A 21,948-nucleotide genomic window follows, 5' to 3' on the forward strand; every position below is an offset into this window, starting at 1 on the left:
CATCGTGCGTACAAATGCTGAATTCTCCATTGCCTTCCTTCGAACTTTTTCTTCTAGAGATATATCGCTAAAGGTCGACGATGTGTGGTACGAGCTATCAGACATTTTTTTGGGATGTTCGATCTCGAATAACTCAGTACGTAGAAATATAAGGAACTGAAATGCATGGGGACAAACGAGTTTGGGAAGAAGTGAAGCCATTTGCTACGACATACGCTCAAGCTGTTCCCTTCTGTAACGTCAAGAACGGGTAGTACGATGAAATGTTGTTGCTACTTGAGAAGAAACTCCGCTGGACAAGGTGCCACCCCCTTTCATCGTTGAAACGATTTTGTGAAACAGCTCGGTCAGGTCACGATATATATTCTCAGAATCAAAGGAAATTTGATGCACTGGCCCAGGGCGCGGTCGTACTGCATTTTATGTATAGTGTCTCAATATGACCACAGAACAAAGAATGACGAAATGAAAAGGATGATTCATGACACAGTCTGACGCAATAGAAAAGTTATGGTTCTTCGCTTGTCCCGCCCGGAAGAGCTTGAAAATATGTTGGATCTTCTTGGGCGTTTGCACCAACTTGAGTCAAGCCATATTGTACGAAAGTTTGAAAGGATGCATTATGCGATTCGGATGGTGTGAGATCAACTTGCTGAGATTGTAGATAGTCCGACGGGTACTGAGAGATTGTACCTTGTGTTACCGCAAGCAATTGCCGCTGAAGAGAGTTGATTTGCGTTTGCAGGGAAAGTTGGTTGCTCTGTACAAACGGGTCGATGAGCACGAAAGATAATTTGTGTTTTAGACCTCATGACGAAACAATGTGTTGTCGTTCCGAGGTAGGGCTTGATAAGAACAACTCACTAGTGCTTCACTTTTTTCCTCCCAATGACTATGGAGTTGTCTCTTCAATTCTTTATTCTCAAGTTTTAGTGCAATATTCTCGGTTTCCAATTTTTTCAGTAAATCAGATTTTCTTTGACGATATCGGGCAACCGCTTCATAGTCTACACCCCAGATCAGCGAGAGAAAGTAAGAGTAAGGAAGGAGTATAAGTTGTACTTCAATATTATAACTATATTTTTCACTTACTAGCTTGTTGTCTTGCCGATCGTGTATTTTTACTACCGCGTCTTGTACTTGTAGCGCTACTTCCACGAACATCTTGATCACTTTCCTCGATCGCCTCTTCTTGAACCGGACAGCCTACTGTATTAACATTGTCATATGCCGAAGACTGCTCCCCTAAGCTCCATGTCCTAGGTCTCCATAACTCCAAGGCGTGCTGGGATATCTCTTCTTGCGTATGATCTGCCAACCTAAAGTTCGAAGACATCGTTTTCTCGTAAGTAGCCAATTTTGTGGATACATGTACTATTGTATACTTGGCACTGAAGGTTTAAAGTAACAAACATATATATATATAAGTAAACAATCATCGCCGCTCAAGATCAGAATCCGATTAGAGGCTATAACTGAGCTTGAATTCTTGCTTTATCAGTAATCCACTTTTCTCTCGAAACAATGTTATCCTTTATCTAAAGAAAATTTGTCCGTCATCATGATTTCCTTCCTCACTGCCACATCGTGTCTGTTGCGATGGACTCTTACTCAACAACGCTGAGGTCAAATTCCTCCATTGACGCATAGTTATAGTAATAAGAAAAAATCCCCTATATTACATCGACTGTCAACATGTGCTGTACACCGGCCGGATCAAGTGGCTTTGCCACCCGCTTAAATGCTTAAGTAATTATATTAATTTAAGTGGAGGTCGAATATGATCACGTGATCTGCTTACAAAGTGTAATAATATAATAATTAACTATTTATTTCGGTGCATCTGCAATACACAAAAATGAACATTAATCAGATAGACTGATAATTGATCTTAGCAATACTCCTGTACAAAGCAAATTGACATTGATAGAAGATATATACAAGATGTCAGCTCAACTACACCACGAAGAAGATCACGAAAATGATCAAGATGATGTCCAATTAGGTGACGAAGATATTGTTGAAGTTGTTGAAGATTCAGATGATGAACGTATGGGCGATGGCGATGAAAGTGATGGTGATAATGATAAATATGATGGTGAAATCATCATTGGTGGACCTGGTCCAGGAGAAGAAGATATGGAAATGGATGGAGAAGGTGAAATGAGAGAAGATAATAGTTGGGGTGCAAGTGGTGAGTTATCGGTATATCGTTTGAAGGTATAATTTTGCTTACTCATCTTTGTTTTTTTTTGTATAGCATTACACGCATCAGAAAAATCAATTTTCACTATAAATTTACATCCATCATTTCCTAATCCACCATTAGCTATAACAGGTGGTGAAGATGATGCAGGTTTCTTATTCTGTCCCATACCTTCAGACCCATCTTCTTCTAGTTCATCCACTTTCAATTCAGATAATTTCCCACCAACCAAATTAACTGGACATTCAGATTCTGTAGTTTCAACAGGATGGAATTTTGATGGCGAAATGGTTGCTACAGGTGGTATGGATGGTAAAGTAAGAGTATGGAGAAGAGTTAAAAATGGTTCAAGAAAAGGTTCCCCTCAACAAGACCTGGCAAACGAAGTTGAAAATGGACAAATTCAAACTATTGAAGATTGGAAAAATTGGGAATTTTTAACTAGTTTAGAAACTGGTAGTGAGATTACTGTAAGTGTGGTACAGCTACTCTTTTCGCCGTACAAGTGCATGAAAGTTGATATGGTATTTCTTCATGTAGTGGCTTCAATGGCATCCTAAAGGAAACGTTTTAGCTGCAGGTTGTGAAGATGCTACTGTATGGATGTGGAACTGTGAGTTTTGATGAAGTATGGTACAAGACGAATAGATCTGTTTACTAACTTTGTGCATATACCTTTGCTCAATAGTACCATCAGGAAATACACTTACAGTCTTATCATCACATACAATGTCATCTACAGCAGGATTATTCCCACCACCTTTAGGTAGACAGTTATTAACTTCATCATTAGATTCTTCATTGATATTATGGGATCCAAGAACTTCTGTACCAATATGGAAATCATCTGTATTTACAGCAGCAAATTCACCTGAATTGGATCCTTCTGAACATGGTATAACATCGTTAGCAATTTCACCTAATGGTCAAATTGCTTCTGTAGGAAGTTCTTCTGGTAAAGTAAAATTAATCAATTTGACAAATGGTTCAACGTTAAATACCCTAGTTGGTCATGCAGAAAATGAATCTATTGAAGCTTTGGTTTTCGTTGATTTATTAGGTGGAGCAGCAAATGGTGGTAAAGGTGTTGTATGTGTTTCAGGTGCAACAGATGGTAAAGGTTTCGTTTGGGATGTACACACCGGAAGAGTCAGAGCTGAATTGCAACATGAAGTGAGTTTATGTAAATCCGTCACACGTTTGATATGACCAAACGTCCAACTTGGAAAGGAAAGTAAGCTAATCACTTTATATTGCTTATTGTTGATTAGGAACCAATCACTTCAATTGCTGCTCATCCTGCACCATTCCTTCATCAAGTAACGACTGCATCAGCAGATTCAACTTTAAAGACATGGGATATCAGAACAGGTGCTTTATTAGCTACTCATAAAGGTCATGTAGGTGTCGTAAATGGTGTAGCTGTTGCTCCTGTTGAAGGTGGTCAAGCTATTGTCAGTGCAGGTGATGAAGGTGTATCCTTAGTTTGGAAATTATGAATATAGTGTTTATACGTATTTGTATATACATAGTTTTGTTAGATCTAGATCCAATCAGAATATAGCAATTTTGATTCATCACAATGCATTATTTAGATATTATCGTTATTATCGTTCAATTACATATTAAGTATTAGATTGTCCATGATCAATTAACATATCTTCCACTATTAACGATATCAGAGATATATATCATTATAAATCAGAAAAAACAAATGAAGGGAAATTCCTCTATTCAACATCATCGTCTTCATCAAATTTCTTGAGCAGACCGTGCTGTTCTTCATCTGGAAGATGATCATTTGTTTTCGTAGTATTACCGTTGATATTATGATTCTGACTTCCTGGTCTATAGAATCCACCAGCTAAATTACTCACTTTCCTTGGAGCACCAATGACAGAGCTGGAGAAAGATCTTGAAACGTTTCCGACAGTCGAAAACATATTTGAGGTTCTTCTTACCGGATCTATATTCATATTTAGATTAAATCCATTTGATGAGTTGGTAGGCAAACCATCAACGAGTGAAGGGGAATGTAAAGGTGATGATATGGTGGAAGTGGATATTGGTGAAATTGGTGAAAATCCAAAAAATGATGATGATGATTTCTTTTGAATGTCATTACTATTAGGTATTGATATAGTTTTCAACTGTATATCGTCCCATATACTTTTCTTTCCCTTTACCATTATGTTTTTACTTTTTTCTTCTTCTTCTTGTATTTCTTCTTTTTGTGATAGGTCATGAGATAATTCCATGCCATCCAATTCATGTATAACACTTTTAATTTTCATTAAATCAAATTCTATATTTTCTATTCTTGATTTCAACTTAATGTAACAAGATGATTTATCATTATCGTTTCCTTTCACTTCTACATATTCTCTAACTTCATCCATGATCTCCTCTTTACTTATGTTCTTTGAAGTTGAAGAGGTTTTTCCATTATTAACATTTAACAAAGCTTCAAAACCTCTATAAACACGTTCATGATCTGCCAAATCAATCTCAACATCAACTTTTGCATCTTCAATCACTTCATGTAATTCATCTAATAGATTCAAAACAATTGGATCATTCGACGGTTTTGGTTTTTCGGGTATAGGTAACTTTGCAAGTGTTAAGAAATGAGACTTTTTGGTAGATCTAGGTGAGGTTGTGTTTATCGAATTAGGCGTTTCCAGTACTGGTAAATTATCTTTCAAAGTCGTTAATGAATATGATAAATCATGCAACGTCTTTTGTAATGGTTCATAACGATTTGTCATTGGTTCGAATAACATCTTCAGCTGTGATATTAATGGTGATGGTTCGGCTAGTGGTGACACAGGTGTAAGGAGTTCTGTTTGATTGGAAGTAAGCTGTAGATGTTCTACCTTATCCGCAAGATTGTCGTCTTCTTCCTCCAATACAAACGCTTCATTTTCAGTCTTCACAACAGTTGATTCTAAAGGTTCTGGAACAATCACAGTTGGAATCAACGTTGATTTATCGTCTTTTCGGTCTTGCTCCTCGTGGTCTTCCAGATCAAACATGACATGACCATCTTCACCATGTTCTCTGTCTTCATCCAAATTCACGCCTTGAATGGCATCTTTAGCTAACCATTCGACTCGTTGCCTTTCCAGCTCCATACGCTTTTCAGTCTCAATCTGTAAATCAGCTACTAAAGTAGTAACCAATTCTTCAGCAAGCAGGATTCTAGCCAAAGATTCTTCTTCAGGATTTCGTTCTACTTGATTCGCACTATCATATTTATTAGATGATGGATTTTTGTTCTGATTCATCAGAGCACCTATACCTCTCCATGATCTGATCTTCTCTCTTTGAGACCCAGTATCTCGAGAGGAAGTGGTATCGCTATCGATTGATATAGCCTCAATTGCTTCATCTAACAAACTTTCCAAAACGTCATTTTCAACTACTGAAAATTCTCCAGGAGAATCTCTTAAAAGTTTAACTTTATTTAACCAGATATTTACTTTATTTTGATATTTTTCCTGATCATTTAATAATTTTAATCTTAAATGAATCTCCCTTCTTCTACCTGTTGATTCTTTTAGGTAATTCTCGTTCAATGTATCTAACTCAACTAATAATTTATTATTCTTCTCATTCAATTTTATCAATTGTGTTTTTAAGTTTAAAGATTCAGTTTTTAATGATTCCGTCGTGGTTTTGTATCTTATTCTCAGATTATTTAAATGATTATATATATTTTGATGTGTTTTTTGTGTAAAAATCATATATCTTTCAATTACTTTTGATGCACTTTCATCATTTCTTAATACTTTATCTTTTTCATTTTCAGCTTCAACTCTTTTTTTCAATTCAATATCTAATTGTTCCTGAGTGATTTTGTATGAATGTTCTGATTCTTCAATTTTACTTTCCAAGGAATTTATATGTTTATCTTTTGATGTCAAGAAAGATGTAAAGTCATTGAATAATTGTTGAACACCTTTTTGTCCAATCAATAAATTCGATATTATTTCTCCTGATGAGGTTTGGGACGTCGTAGTGGGAGGTATCGTTGGGAGTGAAGTCAGAGCTGGAGAGTCATTTGCGGTCGAAGGTTTCTGTTCAAGATTTATCGAATCTGTTTTGTAACTTGAATCCTCTCCGTCTACTGAAAGACGTTGTAAGGAAGGTGCATGGAATATCGACGAAGTGACTTTAGAAGGTATCTGAGGCGGTACAGCTGCTGGATCAAGGGAGTGAACAAGAGTAGAGTATTCTGCCAGTGCTAAATCGCTAAAAGAGGAAAGAAATTCTAACGTCAGCATGCAGAATACATGATCAAAAGCTTCATGTATTTCAGCTAGTGGAAAAACGAGAAAAGACATAGGGTTAACCAAGATAAAGTCGACAAAAACTTACCACAATTTCTTCTGTTCTTCCAATTTTTTCCTTTCACCTTTTTCCCATTCCAATTCTTCTTCTCTATCATCTTCAATTCTTTTTAATTCATTTATAACTGATCTATCACCCTCCCTTTCTTTCTTTAGTTTCTCAAAATCAATTTTTAACTTGTTATAATCTAATTTCGTTATAGATAATTCATTTTCTGTTAAATCTAATTTTGATGATAATCTTCTATGTGCTAATGATAATTCTGTCAAAGCATTTGAGCTTGATCTTATTGCTGATGATGCAGAAGAGGAAGAAGATGAGGAGGAGGGGTCTTGGATCAGTGAAGGTGGGATTGGATTTGACCTATTTTAACAATTTGCAATATCGTTAATCGAACGATCTAACCTTCATAACTATCGTTTTCCACGGGAAAGAGTAGTACTACCAAGTAGCTTTGATGTGATGTCAATCAAGCCTAAATTCTTCATTTACTCACCTCAGAACATCAACCTCCTTCTTCAAAACCTCTTTCTCTCTTTCCCCATTCTCCTGATTCTCCTTACTCAAAGCCAATTCCAATCTTGCACCTTGTAGCTGTATCGAAGCTTGATGTGCAGCTTTTTGGTATTGTGATAATTGTTGTCTTAACGATGTTAACTCAGCTATTAATGGATGTGATGAAGGTAATACTGAAACCGGTGTTATAGGTGGTGAAGGTATTGTCGATGGAATATTGTTTGACCGGAATTTTGACTTGATTTTGGGTGACGATGGTAGTGAGAATGACATTCCGGACGGCTTCAAACAAGGACCAGTAGAAGTTTAATGGTCTTGTTCTAGGTACTATAACATCAATATTGAATCGTAAAGCTCCTTTGGACTATCTTAGTCGGTTGGAAATTGTTATTCCAACGCACACCCACAGTGAAGTCCTATCGAGCTGTTAATTTCTGAAAAATCCAAAGGCGGTAGATGAAACCTTGAAGGTAAAATGTACCTCGCCTTTTTGCAGCAGCTTGAGAATTTGAAGTCGTATGCTAAAACTTCTCTAGGGTTATGGCTGTTCTTGTTTGTGACTTGAGACTAACTGTTTGGACAAGCAGGCTCTAGGATAGGAACTGAACATTGCTTTCAGACTGTCAACGCGGTGGTTGCGAACAACAAAAAACATGCACTTTTGACAAATGCACTATTGTTATTACGTCAACAAATAAATCTCCTACTACCGCCGTGCCTTAACCCATTCCCATCGGAAACATCCCCAACAACTAATGAATAGAATAGTATGGTATGCATGAATACACCTAGAGTAACGATGAGATACAAGAGACATTACCAGGGGTATCAAATGCATGCAAGAATTCACAGAAATAAATTAAATAAAACCCTATATATGTGTGTCTGGGTATAATTATTCAAAATCAGATAGTGTTGTTATCTGATTTCTTGTCGATTGTTAAAGTAAAATGCTACATGGTTTTACAATGACATGCAGATTGAGATTGTGTCTTCCTCGCTATTTATTCGACAGTATTGTTCAACTGATCTAATCATCTATACAATATGATAGAATCCTTAATCTTGATCAACAAAGAAGTAGGAACCGGCAGATTTCTGTTCTTTATCTTTGAGCGAATCCATCTTGTTAATACGTGGTCGGCTATGGAAGACACATTGATGATGTCAGTCAAATGCAATGTTTTCTTTGTACAGCAAATTCGGAAGCTAGAACTTACAAATTGGTAGGATCTCTTCGGAATGTGATATCAAGTGATTTCAAGAATTTGTTCATACCAGTTAACAAACCTTCAGGTCTGATCATAGAAGTGTGAAATCAGCGATAGAGCTCGTTATTGTCAAGAGCAGCAAGCGTTTCAACTTACTTGTTAGCGGTTGATTCTTTACCTGGTGTACCCTCGAATAAGATGACTCGGTCGGCAAGATAAGTAGCCATGATCTATAGATAACTCGGTATTAGCCTAAGATTTGTGTTAGAGAAGTAGATTAACAGGACGTACAAAATCGTGTTCTACAATGAAAGCGGTTCTCTTTGAACTCATTACGAATTTCTTAATAACTTTAGAAGCCAAAATACGTTGTTCGGAATCCAAATAGGCAGAAGGTTCATCGATAAGTAAAACGTCGGCAGGTACACCCAATACAAGACAAATAGCGACTCTTTGCAATTCTCCTCCGGATAATCTAAAGGAATCGGAAATACGTGAGTTGAAACGTCATTATAGAAAAGGTGCATCAACTTACGTTTGTACGTCTTGGTCCATAATAGGTTCGAGGTTCATTGGTTTAAGTACATCACTATTGAATTGAGGGTGCATAAACATAGCTTTAATTCTCTTTAACAACAACATTCTAACTGAACCAGGGAATTTAGGAGAGATAGTTTGTGGTTTCATTGAAACTCTTAATTCAATCTTATCTTTAACGTCATCTGGATCCATTTTTCCACCTAACAATTGAACTAAAGTAGTTTTACCCATACCATTTTCACCTAATAAAACAATAATTTCTGAATCTGAAAATGAACCTTTCGTTACATGTAATTTGAAATTACCCAATGTTTTTGTCATATTTGGATAATGGTATGATTTCATTTTTGGTGCTAATGTTTCATCAACAGTTTCAGCGATTTTGAATGTTAATGATTCATCTCTAAATCGTAAATTTTCTGTTGGAATCATACCATCGAGGAAGATGTTGATACCTATATATCAAAGTATGAGTTGTCAGCTTTCTTCCATTACAATGAAGATTTGAGAATAAGTTGAAAAACTAAAAATATATGGAACTCACCTTCTCTGACTGAATAAGGCATAGTGACTACACCATAAGTACCTGGTACACCATATAAAACACAAATGAAATCTGATAAATAATCTAAAGTAGCTAAATCGTGTTCTACAACGATGACATAATTTGTTGAAGTTACTAAACCTCTTATAACTTTTGCTGCAGCGATACGTTGTCTAATATCCAAGTAAGAAGAAGGTTCATCAAACATGTAAACATCTGCTTGTCTCACACCTGCTATAGCTATAGCGAATCTTTGTAATTCTCCACCAGATAATTGACCAACTTCTCTATCTTGTAAATGACTTAATTCTAAATCTTCTTCTAATTGTTTTCTATTTGGTAATTCAGATTGTCTATCAAACATTTTACCTACAGTCATATTTGGTACTTTAATTGATCTTGGAATTTGATCAACATATTGTGGTTTTGTTACTGCTTTTATATCATCTTCTAAAACTTTTGTAAAGAAATTTTGTAATTCTGAACCTCTAAAATATTTTAAAATTTCTTGCCATTCGGGTGGATCATCATATCTACCTAAATTTGGTTTCAATTTACCACTTAATACTTTTAATGCTGTTGATTTTCCAATACCGTTCGTTCCTACTAAACCTAATACTTGTCCAGGTCTAGGTGTAGGTAATCTATGTAATTTGAATGCATTCGCATTATATCGATGTGTAACGTGAGATTCTAAATTTGTAGGCAAGTTGAGAATTTGAATGGCTTCGAAAGGACATCTACAAGCAAAGTTTTAACGTTAAGTCATCCTTGTTTTGACATAAAGAAAGAGGATAAACTCACTTTTTTACACAAATACCACAACCAATGCACAATTCTTCAGAGATAAATGCCTTTTTATCCGTTGGGTTTACTTCGATACACAATTTTCCCATCTTTACTACTGGACATGATCTTTTACATTCTTGTCGACTATGAAAGGTAGGAAGGGTATTTGTCAGCTAAAAGGATACTTCCTTCTATGTATAAGCGGCCAAACTCACCATTTCTTTGGTTTACACTAGGTATGTATAATTCGACTGTCAGCTTATACTGTATACTCTCCTCAACAATTGACAGAACCGCTTGGCTCACCTTGTCATCTGAGATGATGGCAACACGAGTTAATTTATCAGACATCTTTGAAGTATTTTCTCCTTCTGTTGTTATCCAATGTGTTTTAGCTGTTTTGTGTACTTGTTTTAATCCAGAACGTCTTCTCTTTATCCAGCCCTATGTATGCTAATTGCTGAGCGTAGTAAGGTCGAAGATACTGATGGTGTCTGTATGCGACAAGAACCAATGGATGAAAAGGGTTGACTGATTTGCTTGTAATTGTCAGCAATATAAATATAAATATGTAAATGACAAAAGAGCAGTGACGTCTGGAGGCGAAAATAGAAAAACTGTGAATTTGATGAAATATCGAAAAAAAACCTCTTTGTTCCCAAATGCGTCGTTGATATCGCATGCCTATTTACGGTGACCAATAGGAAGCGATTTAATTCGGTTACATAGGCAAGTGATCAAGCTGTACATTACAGCTGTTTCGTGCCTATTTCGCATACACGCGTCTGTCTTTTGCGCGTTTCGTCATGTTCTCTTTGACCATAAATAAGACTGATCTTTGCGTTTTTATCATTTACATTTCGGTTCATAGGTAAATTCATCAAGTAGAATTCGGGTCAATGGCTGAAGAGGAAAGATCAAGAAGGACAATGAAAACGATATGGCAACTCTAGTAGAGTCTCCACAGCCAATAGCCAATTCAAGCAATAATCAACCAATACTACCTTTCAGACTTGATCTAACATGTCCTATCGCTCTTCCTTCGAAACCTCTTACAACGGGGCTAGATTGGCCTTACGTTACAGCGTGAGTCCAAACATCAACACTGAGGACTCCACCAAGCTGATCAAATCGCACGCTATCTAGCGGGCCATCTACATACCCTGAAGAAACAACTGAGACTTTCATTAAGAGGAGATATTACGAGACTTTGTATTTATCAGAGGTCAGTTTACCAGATTTACGAATGAAAGCTTATTAAGGAATAGGTTTTGTCACCCTTGCCAGGCTTCACATCAGATGTTTTGGAAATATTCCAGGCTTTCAGTAACCAGCAAGGGCGACAAAACTCATCAAATGTAATCAAGGCGATTCTACTCTCATTACCTCAGATAGAACATAAACATCGAAAGGTTATTCTGCCCATCTTGACATCATCAGCATCATCGAGTATCTCGTCTTCGACAGAGAAACTTTCAGACATTGAGATGAATGTAATCAAATTCGCTCTCGAGCTAAGGTTAAGCAGTAGACAAGCTATTGATGATGGTATAATACCGACACCCAAAAAATTGATTGATGAACTTGAAAAGCGAGAGTGAGTAGTCCTTCAATCTGGCTTAACACTTATCACATAATGGTAAAAGCTGACATTAGAAATCATGACAGAACCTTGATTCAAATTATCTTGCTTCTAATATACATACAATTCGGTCCTATGAATGCAGAACAACCAACTAAGAAACGCAAGCGATCTAAACGATCCCATCGAGCTGAGCTCAATGATACGCCTACTGCCCTTGATCCAATTGAAGATCCCAAGACAGCTTTAGAGTTACTCATCGATAGGCTGAGCGTTTGGCAAGCTGTATCAGAATTGGGTATTTCAATAGATCAGTCTACTGAATCAAGCTCAAAAGTAAAGGGTAAAAGCAAAATTGATGAGAATAGTATAGCCAATATATTGGGAAGGTTTTGGAAATCTGTCATGCTACCATAGTAAGCCAAGCAGAATCTATGATAATTATGATTAGCTAAGCTGACAAATAAACACATATTTAGTTTCTTGTCTGAACAACCTGATTTATGTTCCTTGTTTCATCAAAAAGTTTTCGGTCATCCACTACCTCCTAAATTACTTCCTGCTCCCAATGCCTCCAGCAGTACGAGTACAACTAAAAAACCACGTAAACCTAAACTTACCCGACCTATTTTAAGTAAAGATTCACTTATACCACGACCGCCACCATCATATGATAGACCAAGATCAATATCTAATGAAGGTCTGTCGATAGATGAAAGAAGAAGATCTTTATCAGGAACTGGATCCAGAGCACCCTCGGACAATGGTAACGCATCAGCTTTGAAACATGAACCTCCATTAGATATGAAAAGAAGTTTATCCAGAAGTAATACGGATCTAAACAATAACCACTCTTCGTCAGCACACAACATAGGAGGATTTAGTAGATCTTTATCGAGATCGAGATCAAGATCAATTGAACCAAGTTTAAGTAGATCGGAAAGTTTATCAAGATCAATATCACATGGTATAGGTTCTTCTTCTAATTTGTCAAGTAATAACAACAACCTGTTAAGTAGTAGTAGAACAATAAGCAGAAATAAAAGCTCAAAAGATCTATTCAAAGGTAGAGAAGTTAATCTATTAAGAAGAAGTACATCATCAAAGAAATCATTGGATTCTATCCTTGGTAGAGGGGGAGAAGATAGTCAGAGTCAATCTCAAAATCTGAGATTGGGTTTATTAGGTAGGAAAACTAGTAGTGGGAAAAATGAAAATACCCAAAGAAGAAATTCAACTGAAGGTAGGTTTAACCAGTTCACTGACTCACACCCCACTTTTTTCTTAACTCCCTTCTTGAATGATATATCGCTTACGATGATTTTCAAAATTAGAATCGCAAAAGCCACCAAATACACTAATACTTGCTACACCTTCGAAACCAAGGAATCAGTCTCATTCATTTTTCCGATCTAATCAATCGCAATCACAATTTCCAGCATGGGTACCACCCACACCAATCAGAGAAGAGCCTTCAAGTGCAAGTAGGCCAAATTATATTGCTGAAACTCCTATGGCTCCAACAAGAATAGCTAACAAAGATATGTTACCTTTGGATGGATTACCCGACAACGATGATCATGACGAAGGAATGGAGAGTGATGATCCCTTGGGTGAATTATGGGAATTGACTGAAGATGAAGATGAAAATGAAGACCATCCAAAGGGAAGAGGTAGAAATGAAATGGTTCCTGAAACTCCAATGAAATAAATCGTTAGTTGAAACCACATTCGCGCAGGCTGAATGGACATTGTTGTAAGATACCTTGATTCTACTTGTATTGATTTTTCATAAGATGTATCGATAAGCACAATTTTAGATAGATATACACAATTAAATCCCATAATTTTGGAGCAGTATCAAAATACTAAAATAAATCTTTTTCTCCATATTGTCATATACAAACTAATCCCCATCATCTCCCCGATGCATGATTATCGTCATCATCGTCGTCATCATCTAATTTGAAAACGGGTTGAGTAACATAATTATTTGAATTTCCTCCTACTCCTCCCCTTGCAGTATCTTGTGAAGATCTAGCAGTATCAGAATCTTCATCATTCCAAACTTCACTTCCTTGTCTTTCTCTTTCTCTTTCTCTAGTATTGCTATACAACAATTCTTCTCGAGGAGGTTGATTTTGATTTTGATCGGTTTCTATATCAGTATTAGTATTAAATTGATGTCTTCTACCTTGAGCATCTCTATAAGTTGAAGAATTATGTTCATTTAAAGGTTGATATAAATTTGATAATTCTAATTTTCTAATTTGTCTTTTATGTAATAAATGTGCAAAATATAAGAAAATTGTTGATCCTGATAAATTCGCTATTATATCACCAAATTGAAATTCTTTCCACTAATAATCATTCATTTGTAAAAGTATAATATCAGTTATCATTACCGTTGACAGAAATCTTGAATCTTAATAATACGACATTTCAGAAAAGAATGTACTGAGAGGGAAAATCAATACTCACAGGTAATAAACTTTGTATAAATTCACTTATTATACCACCGACAAAAAATGCTGTAAATAAAGTGAAAAGTAAAGGTGCTCTTCTGATATACCATACTCTTCGTCCTGCCCCACTGTAGATGATAATAGGAAACCCACATTAGCATCACCAGAAAGCACATCGAGGAGCAGTAGCCTCGAATTATTGGAATGAAAGCTTCTGTTTTAGATGAGATGATTTCGAAATGACCACGTAGACTCAACTTACTCTGGTACTTCCAAGATGAAATATAGTAAAAATGTTGCAAAACCAAGCTGTAATAGTCAAGATTGTCAATATCAAGCCAAGCCGAAAGGAGGACCTTTGTTAGAATTTAGATATCTTATTCTCAACTCACACCAAAGAAATGTAATGCTTTATCATTTACAGGTAACTCGGGTAACGGTGCCATACCTAGTATACCTAATATGATTATCCATATCGCTGTTGCGAATACCATTCCCTGTATTTCGTCAAAATAAAATTCAGCTTACAGTGTCCATGACTATATTTGAAGACAAAATTATAGTAGTGTACCTGGCTGCAGAGTGATTTCCTGGTAAAACACACTAACCGGTCGAATATTTAACGGTAAATCTTTTAAAGGATAAGAACGCATTAGATAGGTGATGAATTTACCCCATAGTTGCTGTACCATTTGAGTTGGTACTGGATATGAAGCTGGCATCTTTGAAGATATTCTTATGTATATCTAGATCTGGTATATATGTTTATGTATTCATAATTGTTGTACATATAAAAATAAACAAGTTGGTTATCAATATTCAAGAATTATTTGTATTTGTTGAGAAGAAAGAGGTCAATGTCTCCGTATGTCTGTTAGGTGCGTGCCTTAAAATGGGGGATGAGTTGAGAGCGGCGGCGATGATGATGATGACGGTGAAGTGAGATAAATCATAGATAATAATAATCCTGCTTTCCTCCATATCGTTCACCTCGTCGTTATCCATATATCCTCAACTTCTGTACCATCGCTAGTCTGTATCTCTATCGTACGCTTGTGATCACTACCAACACCAACAGGGATTATTCAAGGCTGCTTTAATCGTTCTCGCATTACTCATCTTTATCAACTTGATCTTGTTGTTATTGTCGAATGTTCCTTCTTCAACCTTGATATCCTTGATTGCAAAACAAACTTTTTCCTTTATATTAGAACAGATCATCTAGCTATAAACGATCGTACATACTACTCAGCTTCAAGCAACCTTAAATTATAAGGGAGGAGTCGCCAAAATGTCAAGACATCTACCTACTTCTGTACCGTTAAATACGGTACCGTTATCAGAACTACAAGGTATGGCAGGATATAAAGAAAGTATATTAGATTATACACCAAAAGAATGGTTTGATAGAGCAAAACATGAAAGTGATTTAGCTATTATAGCAGAAAGACAAAATAAAAAAGAAGAAATGTTTTTAGCTTATATGAGAAGTTGTCAAGCTTATATGAATTCAAGAGGTCATCCAAAATTAAAAGAACTCAAAGCTCAAGATCCAGTTTGGAATGATAGATTAAAAGATTTTAAAGAAGTGAGTTTCTCTCCAAATCTTATAGTATAGTATAAGCTATTATGCCGGATAAGCTCTCTTATTTGTGAGCTGACTAATTACCATGTTATACCAATATTAGACATACGAAGCTTTCTTGGTAAAAGCGAAAGATGTAAAAGAACAGTTAAAGAAGAGAGACGTTGAATCAAATGGGTAAGAACATCGTGTTTCCATGAGGATGACTACGCTGCTCAGACTGATCGATATTTTGCTCATCTAGATCCTCATCCTCACGTCCCGGCCCTTCACGAAGTCCATCTGGTCCAGATGTAAGAGGTGGTGGAAGTATAGCAGATCGAATGAAAGCTCTAGGTGGACATGGAATGAATATTGGTGATCAACCTAAACGATTCAGCAAAGATTCAACCTCTCCAGCAAACTCGAATTTCAAATCTTCACCAGCTTCTTCACTTTCCCATACTACGACTATACAACCTAATGGTACCGGAAACAATCTTGGTCATTTGAGAACCACTAAACCTACCTCGAATCGACAAAGAAGTAGTTCTGGGGCAAGTCTGCATAGTCTCACACCTTCAGGTAGCAGCACTTCCAACAATAAACCACCTACCATCAAAGAAGATAAATCAGTAACTGCGGTCCATCCTTCGATCACTGGTTCGTCAACTCGCTCGCGAAGATCTACCAATCCTGTCGAAGGTGATCGACCGACACCGTCAGTACCGGCACCTTCAATGGGTATATCTCCTACGACTGCTCAAAGCCATCCGCCTGCAGTATTCAAGACATCCCAATCACCTCAAACAGCAAACTCAGGACTGTCCAAACCTCCTTTACCCGCTATACCATCATCTTTATCAACGAGAAATCTTGCTGCGCAAACTCAAGTCAGTGAAGCGGATACATCTTCAGGTACTTTGAAAGATTTCGAAAAAGCTTTCCCATCATTGAGTGAATTTGGTAAACAGTTCGAAGTGGACGATGAAGATTTACAGAGAGCAAATGATCGCATATCTCAATGGAGTTCCTCAATCGAAAAATCAAGATCTAATACAGATAAATCTGTATCGGGTTTACCTAATGGATCAGCTAAATTCACTCAACATAATCCAATTATGGAAAATGAAGAATCAACAACTGAAATTAGTTTACCTGATGTACCTAGTTTTCCAACATTACCTTCTGCACCGTCAAATCGTCCTGGAGGATTACCTTCTCCACCTATTGCACCAATTTCACTACCTAGACATGATAGTATAAATGCATTAGAAAGATTGGACTCGCAGAACGATGAAAAGGCTTTATCACCACCTGCACCAGATGCTGGAGCAGGTTTAAAAAGACCCGCAAGTACACCTAATGTAGCTACTTTACCTGGTGATGTAGATTTATTATCGGATGAACCAATATTAGAAAATGGTAGAGACAAACATCCATCAAGATTACCTCATCCACCTGCAATACCCTCACATAAACCAAGTTTACCAAATGGTATAGTAAGAGATAATGCTCCTAATGGAGTAACTAGAGATACTGCACCTACAGCTGGACTAAAGGATTTACACTCACATTCACCTTCACTAAGTTTTCCTGTTGCCGTACCAACCCCTCCACCCAATCAAAAACTATCATCTCCTCGTACAAGGGACTCGTTACCACAGCCACCTACAACTGCTCCTTCTACTACTCCCACTAATGGTAGTACCCATACGCCTGAAGAGCAGAAGAAACCTAAATTCCCTTTCAGTAATGCCGTTACTCCAGATGAATTGCGTTCCTACTTCCTCAATCCTGCTGTAGATATTCTGGTCTTAGATGTTAGGAGTCAAGAGGAATATGAAAGAGGTTACGTAGGAACAGAATATGAAGCTAGAGGGGCTAAAATTAATGTTGTATGGATGGATCCTACAGTCTTGATGCGAGAGGGGTAAGTTTCTTTCACACCATCATCATGAGAAAGATTAGCTGGCTAAAGCCTCAAAAATCGTACCTTTCGTAGAATCAACTCTCAAAAGCTTGAGGATTCGTTATCATTATCACCCACAGCACAACAAAAAGCATTTTCTAATCGGAACAATTATGATTTATTGGTTGTTTACGATACAAGCTCCAACAATTGGCCCAAACAAGGTACAAAACCTACACCAATTTCCAAAATTTGGGACTGTTTATACGAATATGAATTCCAAAAGAAACTTGAACGCAATCCTGTTTTACTTGTTGGTGGCTATGACGCATGGAGAGAATTCATAAAAGGTAGAGCTAAGATACATCAACAAGCTTATGAAGCTTATCAGCAGAAACATCATCAACATCAACAAACCCACGCACAAGGTCAAGGTCAAGGTCATAATCATAGTTATTCTGTACAGGTTGACGGTCAAGGTAGACCATATAATCCGAAAACTAATGGATATACTTCCAGGTAAGATATCATTCAACGCTCACTTTCGACCTCTGATGTGGGAGATAAAACTGATAGAACTCCTTCGGCACAACAGTTCCTCAAGACTTGAGAGAGTTTCATCACCCAGTTCTTCGGTGGATCTGACTTCAAAGAGAACTAATAGGGAAATGCCTGTATATCAGCCTGCTCACTATGCTAAAAACATAACAGATAGTGTAGGTCTTTATGAACTTTTCATGATGACGGTATTTACCCTTACTAACGTACATGTTCAATAGTTCGGACACGCTCCTCAATCAATGACAGGAGAACCATCTTCATATATATCTGGACAACCTTCAAGATCATATGCACCAGCTTCTTCCTCACATACACACTCTCATACCAGATCGCCTTCGAATTATTCATCATCGACTACAACTATCATAGCGCCTCCACAAGCTTCTATACATCCTGGACCTGGATCAAGACGTAGATCAGACTACTTGGAACAACATGGACAAGCTTACTCAGGTTCAGCTGGAATATCTTCACCTAGATCAAATCTTATAGAATATCCTCAAGCTCATGCTTTGGGTTCAACTAATGTAAACGTACCTCAGCCCCCACCTGTAGCTATCTCCCCGATGGATAGGTACGATACTAGACCTGCTGTAGTCAGATCAGGTAGTATAAGAGGTTTAGACCTTGTAGCTAGAGAAGGTGATGAAGTTAGATATTGGAATGACGTGGTTTTGGGTTTGACTGGTTTGAAGAACTTAGGAAAGTGAGTGGGATGATTTATCGATTTGCGATTTTGATGCGGGTTGCTGAGATTGCAATATATGCTGATCATTAACCTGTGTAGTACTTGTTACATGAATTCGACTTTGCAATGTCTATCAGCTACTTATCCTTTCACGTCTTTCTTCCTGGGTAAGCTGGCTCATTGGTTTTTGTAATCTGGCGATCAGCTGCTGATATCCATCCGTACAATTTTAGACGGATCATTCAAACGATCAATCAATATATACAATCCATTGGGCACAAAAGGAAATCTAGCTAATGCATTTGCGGAATTATTGAAAGCATTGTGGAAAGAAGATTATACATTTTTATCACCTGTAACATTCAGAAAAAATATCATAACATTCGCATCACAATTCAGTGGAACAGATCAACATGATTCACAAGAGTTTTTGTCATTTGTGTTAGATGGTTTACATGAAGATCTAAATAGAGTGAAACATAAACCACCACCTGTAGAAATGACACCAGAAAGAGAATCTGCTTTAGAACTTTTACCACCTGAAATCGCTTCAGAGAAAGAATGGCAAATTTATAAAATGAGAAACGATTCTTTTATCGTTGATTTATTCCAAGGTCAATATAGAAATAGATTACAATGTCTAACTTGTCATAAAGTGAGTAAGACTTCTCTTGTAACGTGCCTGTTTCTGTTGAGACTGATAGTACTTTTTGCATAGACTTCAACAACATATGATACCTTCATGTACATGTCATTGCCTGTACCAGCGGGAAAATCAAAAGTAGTTGTACAAGAATTGATCGATGAATTCGTTAAAGCTGAAGTGATGGAAAAAGAAGATGCATGGTAAGTTTATCTATGCCATAATATCCATATTAAGGTATCGTATACTAATTTGATACCATGTAGGAATTGTCCTCGATGTAAAGTGCCAAGAAAAGCAACGAAAACATTATCGATATCTAGATTACCACCTGTATTACTTATACAGTTGAAAAGATTCACCACACAGAATGGAGTGTTTTGGGATAAATCTGAAACTCCAGTCATCTTCCCTGTAAAATCATTAGACTTAACAAGATATTTACCATTAAGAAGACCTACAGGTAAAGAAGATTTAGATGATCCGAGATGTCAAGTTGGTCCTTTCAAATATGATTTATATGGAGTTTCAAATCATATGGGTACATTGAGTTCTGGTCATTGTGAGTCAAGCAAATTTCCGGGTTTTCTCTATCCCTATGTAAGCTAATATCATGCTACTCGCGCAGATACCGCTTATGTAAAATCAAGCAAAGGTTGGATGTATTGTGAGGATTCCAAAGTTTCCAAAGCGCAGGAAAAAGATGTAGTCGTAAGTAGTATCCACTCTGGATTTAAGCGATAGAAGATCCCGCTAACCTGTAACTGTGACTGTTACTTACTGCGTACGTACCTCGATTAGTCACGTCCCGCATATATCCTGTAAGTTACCAACATTCCTTCACTGTCTGTTCTATTTTTCCGCCGTCAGAATATCTGAATGATACTGACTAACCATGCGTTGCTTCACGTAGATTCTATAAGCGAGTTCGAGCTTAGATTGGACTATATTTTGTTCAGCCATAGACGGGCAGGAAGGGATTTATTCTTAAGGTCTTTACATCATCGGCGTATCGGTCAAAGTATGGTTAACTGATTCAAGCGTCAGCCAGGTTATGTATACTTATTGTTCATGTTGTATTATCGGTTTCTTTCCGCTATGTTACTATACTTGACTGGTCTCAAAAATGCATTGATATATTAGAAGAATTTTCGTTTGGCGCGTCTAATCCATTCATTGTCTGCTTTTAAATCAAGAGTACCTACTCTACTACTCATGTTATCGTTACATCTGCTGAATCACATCGAGGTAACGATTGAGACTATTATTATGAACTCGTGATTTACTAAAGCATCACCCTAATTTTGCTAGTAACGAAAGTCGTACATACAGCACTAGACTAACGGTACAACTAGAAGTGACAAAAGTCAGAAAGAAGTCTTGAAAATACATGTACAAAAAAATAGGTTCGGCATATATGTACGTAATATATCGGATATATTTGATTTAGGTAAGTTGGTTTTTAACCTGATCTAATCTTTGATTTCTGTACGATTGTAGATATTCTTTCAAAATCCCTCTGTTCCTTTTTGATAAGAGGGCGGATTCTTTGCTTCTAAGTCAGGTCACTTTGCAGGTCCGGTTCTTGTTTTAGGGACAATTGATGATGTGGGGGGCTTGTATTTGTAAAGATGAGAAGCTACATACTCCTGAGAATGCGAATGAGAACGGGTAAAGTGATAAAAAGAAAAGGCAGATGCTTTCCAAGATTTTTACTACCAGCAAACTCCGGAAGCACCGGGAACGCTTTCAATAGTACATATGTATCCTGAGAGAACAATATCATTTCTATTACATATTCTTCCTATCTTTAGTAGTGCCCCTATTAATTAGACTATTATAGTCCTACTGTAGGTACAGTACTTAACTGTTAGATCGATCGAAGACATCAGCTTTATATCCCATCATGCTTCGTTACTTGTCGTATAGCATTGAGTATGCAGCTCACCCATGTGTAAACGCGACTTTTTCGGTCGAAACTTTTAGCGTCAAAAGTATCAAATCTGTCTAAACTTTTCTTCCTTCTTTGGGGGTGGTTTGGGTTTTTGTATAGTTTCTCAAACATGCTGTAGAAGTTTGCTCATATATGTATAAATTGTACAACAGTAAACATGTGATCATGTTTTTAAATCGCCTCCCTACATATCTTCACCTACTCATGATATAAATTATCAAGCTTTCATCTTCATCCTTCACTTTCATTTTGATCTCGATTTTTACCTCCACTTTGACTGTTCACCCCTTTAAAGTTGCTTTTTAACTTATCCTGACGCGAAGTAGCTAAGGCACGATAACAACAAAGACTAGATCACCCAAAAAAAAAGGTGTTCTTCAAGTTGCATGGAGCATAGATATCAAGAGATAGTCCGAGACC

At 37.0% G+C, this 21,948-nt stretch overlaps 7 protein-coding genes across 7 annotated transcripts; 3 read left to right on the forward strand and 4 right to left on the reverse strand.

Moving 5' to 3' along the window:
- Window positions 1–508: 508 nt before the first annotated feature.
- Window positions 509–1,336, reverse strand: L201_007087 (uncharacterized protein; the record flags this gene model as incomplete). Its single annotated transcript, XM_066222798.1, has 3 exons — window positions 509–760; window positions 865–1,007; window positions 1,093–1,336. The coding sequence occupies 3 exons, from the start codon at window positions 1,334–1,336 to the stop codon at window positions 509–511; spliced, it is 639 nt and encodes a 212-aa protein (XP_066078895.1).
- Window positions 1,337–1,944: 608 nt separating this feature from the next.
- L201_007088 (uncharacterized protein) lies at window positions 1,945–3,705 on the forward strand (the record flags this gene model as incomplete). The annotated part of the gene is made up of 5 exons (XM_066222799.1): window positions 1,945–2,194; window positions 2,261–2,676; window positions 2,747–2,819; window positions 2,895–3,379; window positions 3,478–3,705. The coding sequence occupies 5 exons, from the start codon at window positions 1,945–1,947 to the stop codon at window positions 3,703–3,705; spliced, it is 1,452 nt and encodes a 483-aa protein (XP_066078896.1).
- Window positions 3,706–3,936: 231 nt separating this feature from the next.
- On the reverse strand, window positions 3,937–7,348 carry L201_007089 (uncharacterized protein; the record flags this gene model as incomplete). Its single annotated transcript, XM_066222800.1, has 3 exons — window positions 3,937–6,460; window positions 6,587–6,922; window positions 7,056–7,348. 3 exons carry the CDS (start codon window positions 7,346–7,348, stop codon window positions 3,937–3,939), a joined length of 3,153 nt encoding a protein of 1,050 aa, XP_066078897.1.
- Window positions 7,349–8,134: 786 nt separating this feature from the next.
- On the reverse strand, window positions 8,135–10,510 carry L201_007090 (uncharacterized protein; the record flags this gene model as incomplete). Its single annotated transcript, XM_066222801.1, has 9 exons — window positions 8,135–8,219; window positions 8,296–8,373; window positions 8,443–8,516; window positions 8,578–8,761; window positions 8,822–9,281; window positions 9,371–10,110; window positions 10,175–10,303; window positions 10,375–10,391; window positions 10,466–10,510. 9 exons carry the CDS (start codon window positions 10,508–10,510, stop codon window positions 8,135–8,137), a joined length of 1,812 nt encoding a protein of 603 aa, XP_066078898.1.
- Window positions 10,511–11,099: 589 nt separating this feature from the next.
- Window positions 11,100–13,452, forward strand: L201_007091 (uncharacterized protein; the record flags this gene model as incomplete). The annotated part of the gene is made up of 6 exons (XM_066222802.1): window positions 11,100–11,245; window positions 11,306–11,384; window positions 11,428–11,756; window positions 11,828–12,157; window positions 12,221–12,984; window positions 13,076–13,452. The coding sequence occupies 6 exons, from the start codon at window positions 11,100–11,102 to the stop codon at window positions 13,450–13,452; spliced, it is 2,025 nt and encodes a 674-aa protein (XP_066078899.1).
- Window positions 13,453–13,657: 205 nt separating this feature from the next.
- L201_007092 (uncharacterized protein) lies at window positions 13,658–14,928 on the reverse strand (the record flags this gene model as incomplete). Its single annotated transcript, XM_066222803.1, has 5 exons — window positions 13,658–14,101; window positions 14,223–14,334; window positions 14,469–14,515; window positions 14,599–14,703; window positions 14,815–14,928. 5 exons carry the CDS (start codon window positions 14,926–14,928, stop codon window positions 13,658–13,660), a joined length of 822 nt encoding a protein of 273 aa, XP_066078900.1.
- Window positions 14,929–15,497: 569 nt separating this feature from the next.
- Window positions 15,498–20,512, forward strand: L201_007093 (uncharacterized protein; the record flags this gene model as incomplete). Its single annotated transcript, XM_066222804.1, has 14 exons — window positions 15,498–15,794; window positions 15,895–15,968; window positions 16,036–16,743; window positions 16,822–17,703; window positions 17,776–18,201; window positions 18,278–18,398; window positions 18,462–18,949; window positions 19,031–19,098; window positions 19,165–19,586; window positions 19,650–19,777; window positions 19,841–20,136; window positions 20,203–20,285; window positions 20,376–20,395; window positions 20,488–20,512. 14 exons carry the CDS (start codon window positions 15,498–15,500, stop codon window positions 20,510–20,512), a joined length of 4,038 nt encoding a protein of 1,345 aa, XP_066078901.1.
- Between the last annotated feature and the right edge of the window lie 1,436 nt (window positions 20,513–21,948).

Source organism: Kwoniella dendrophila, chromosome 10, assembly GCF_036810415.1.
Source record: "Kwoniella dendrophila CBS 6074 chromosome 10, complete sequence".
Taxonomy (NCBI): domain Eukaryota; kingdom Fungi; phylum Basidiomycota; class Tremellomycetes; order Tremellales; family Cryptococcaceae; genus Kwoniella; species Kwoniella dendrophila.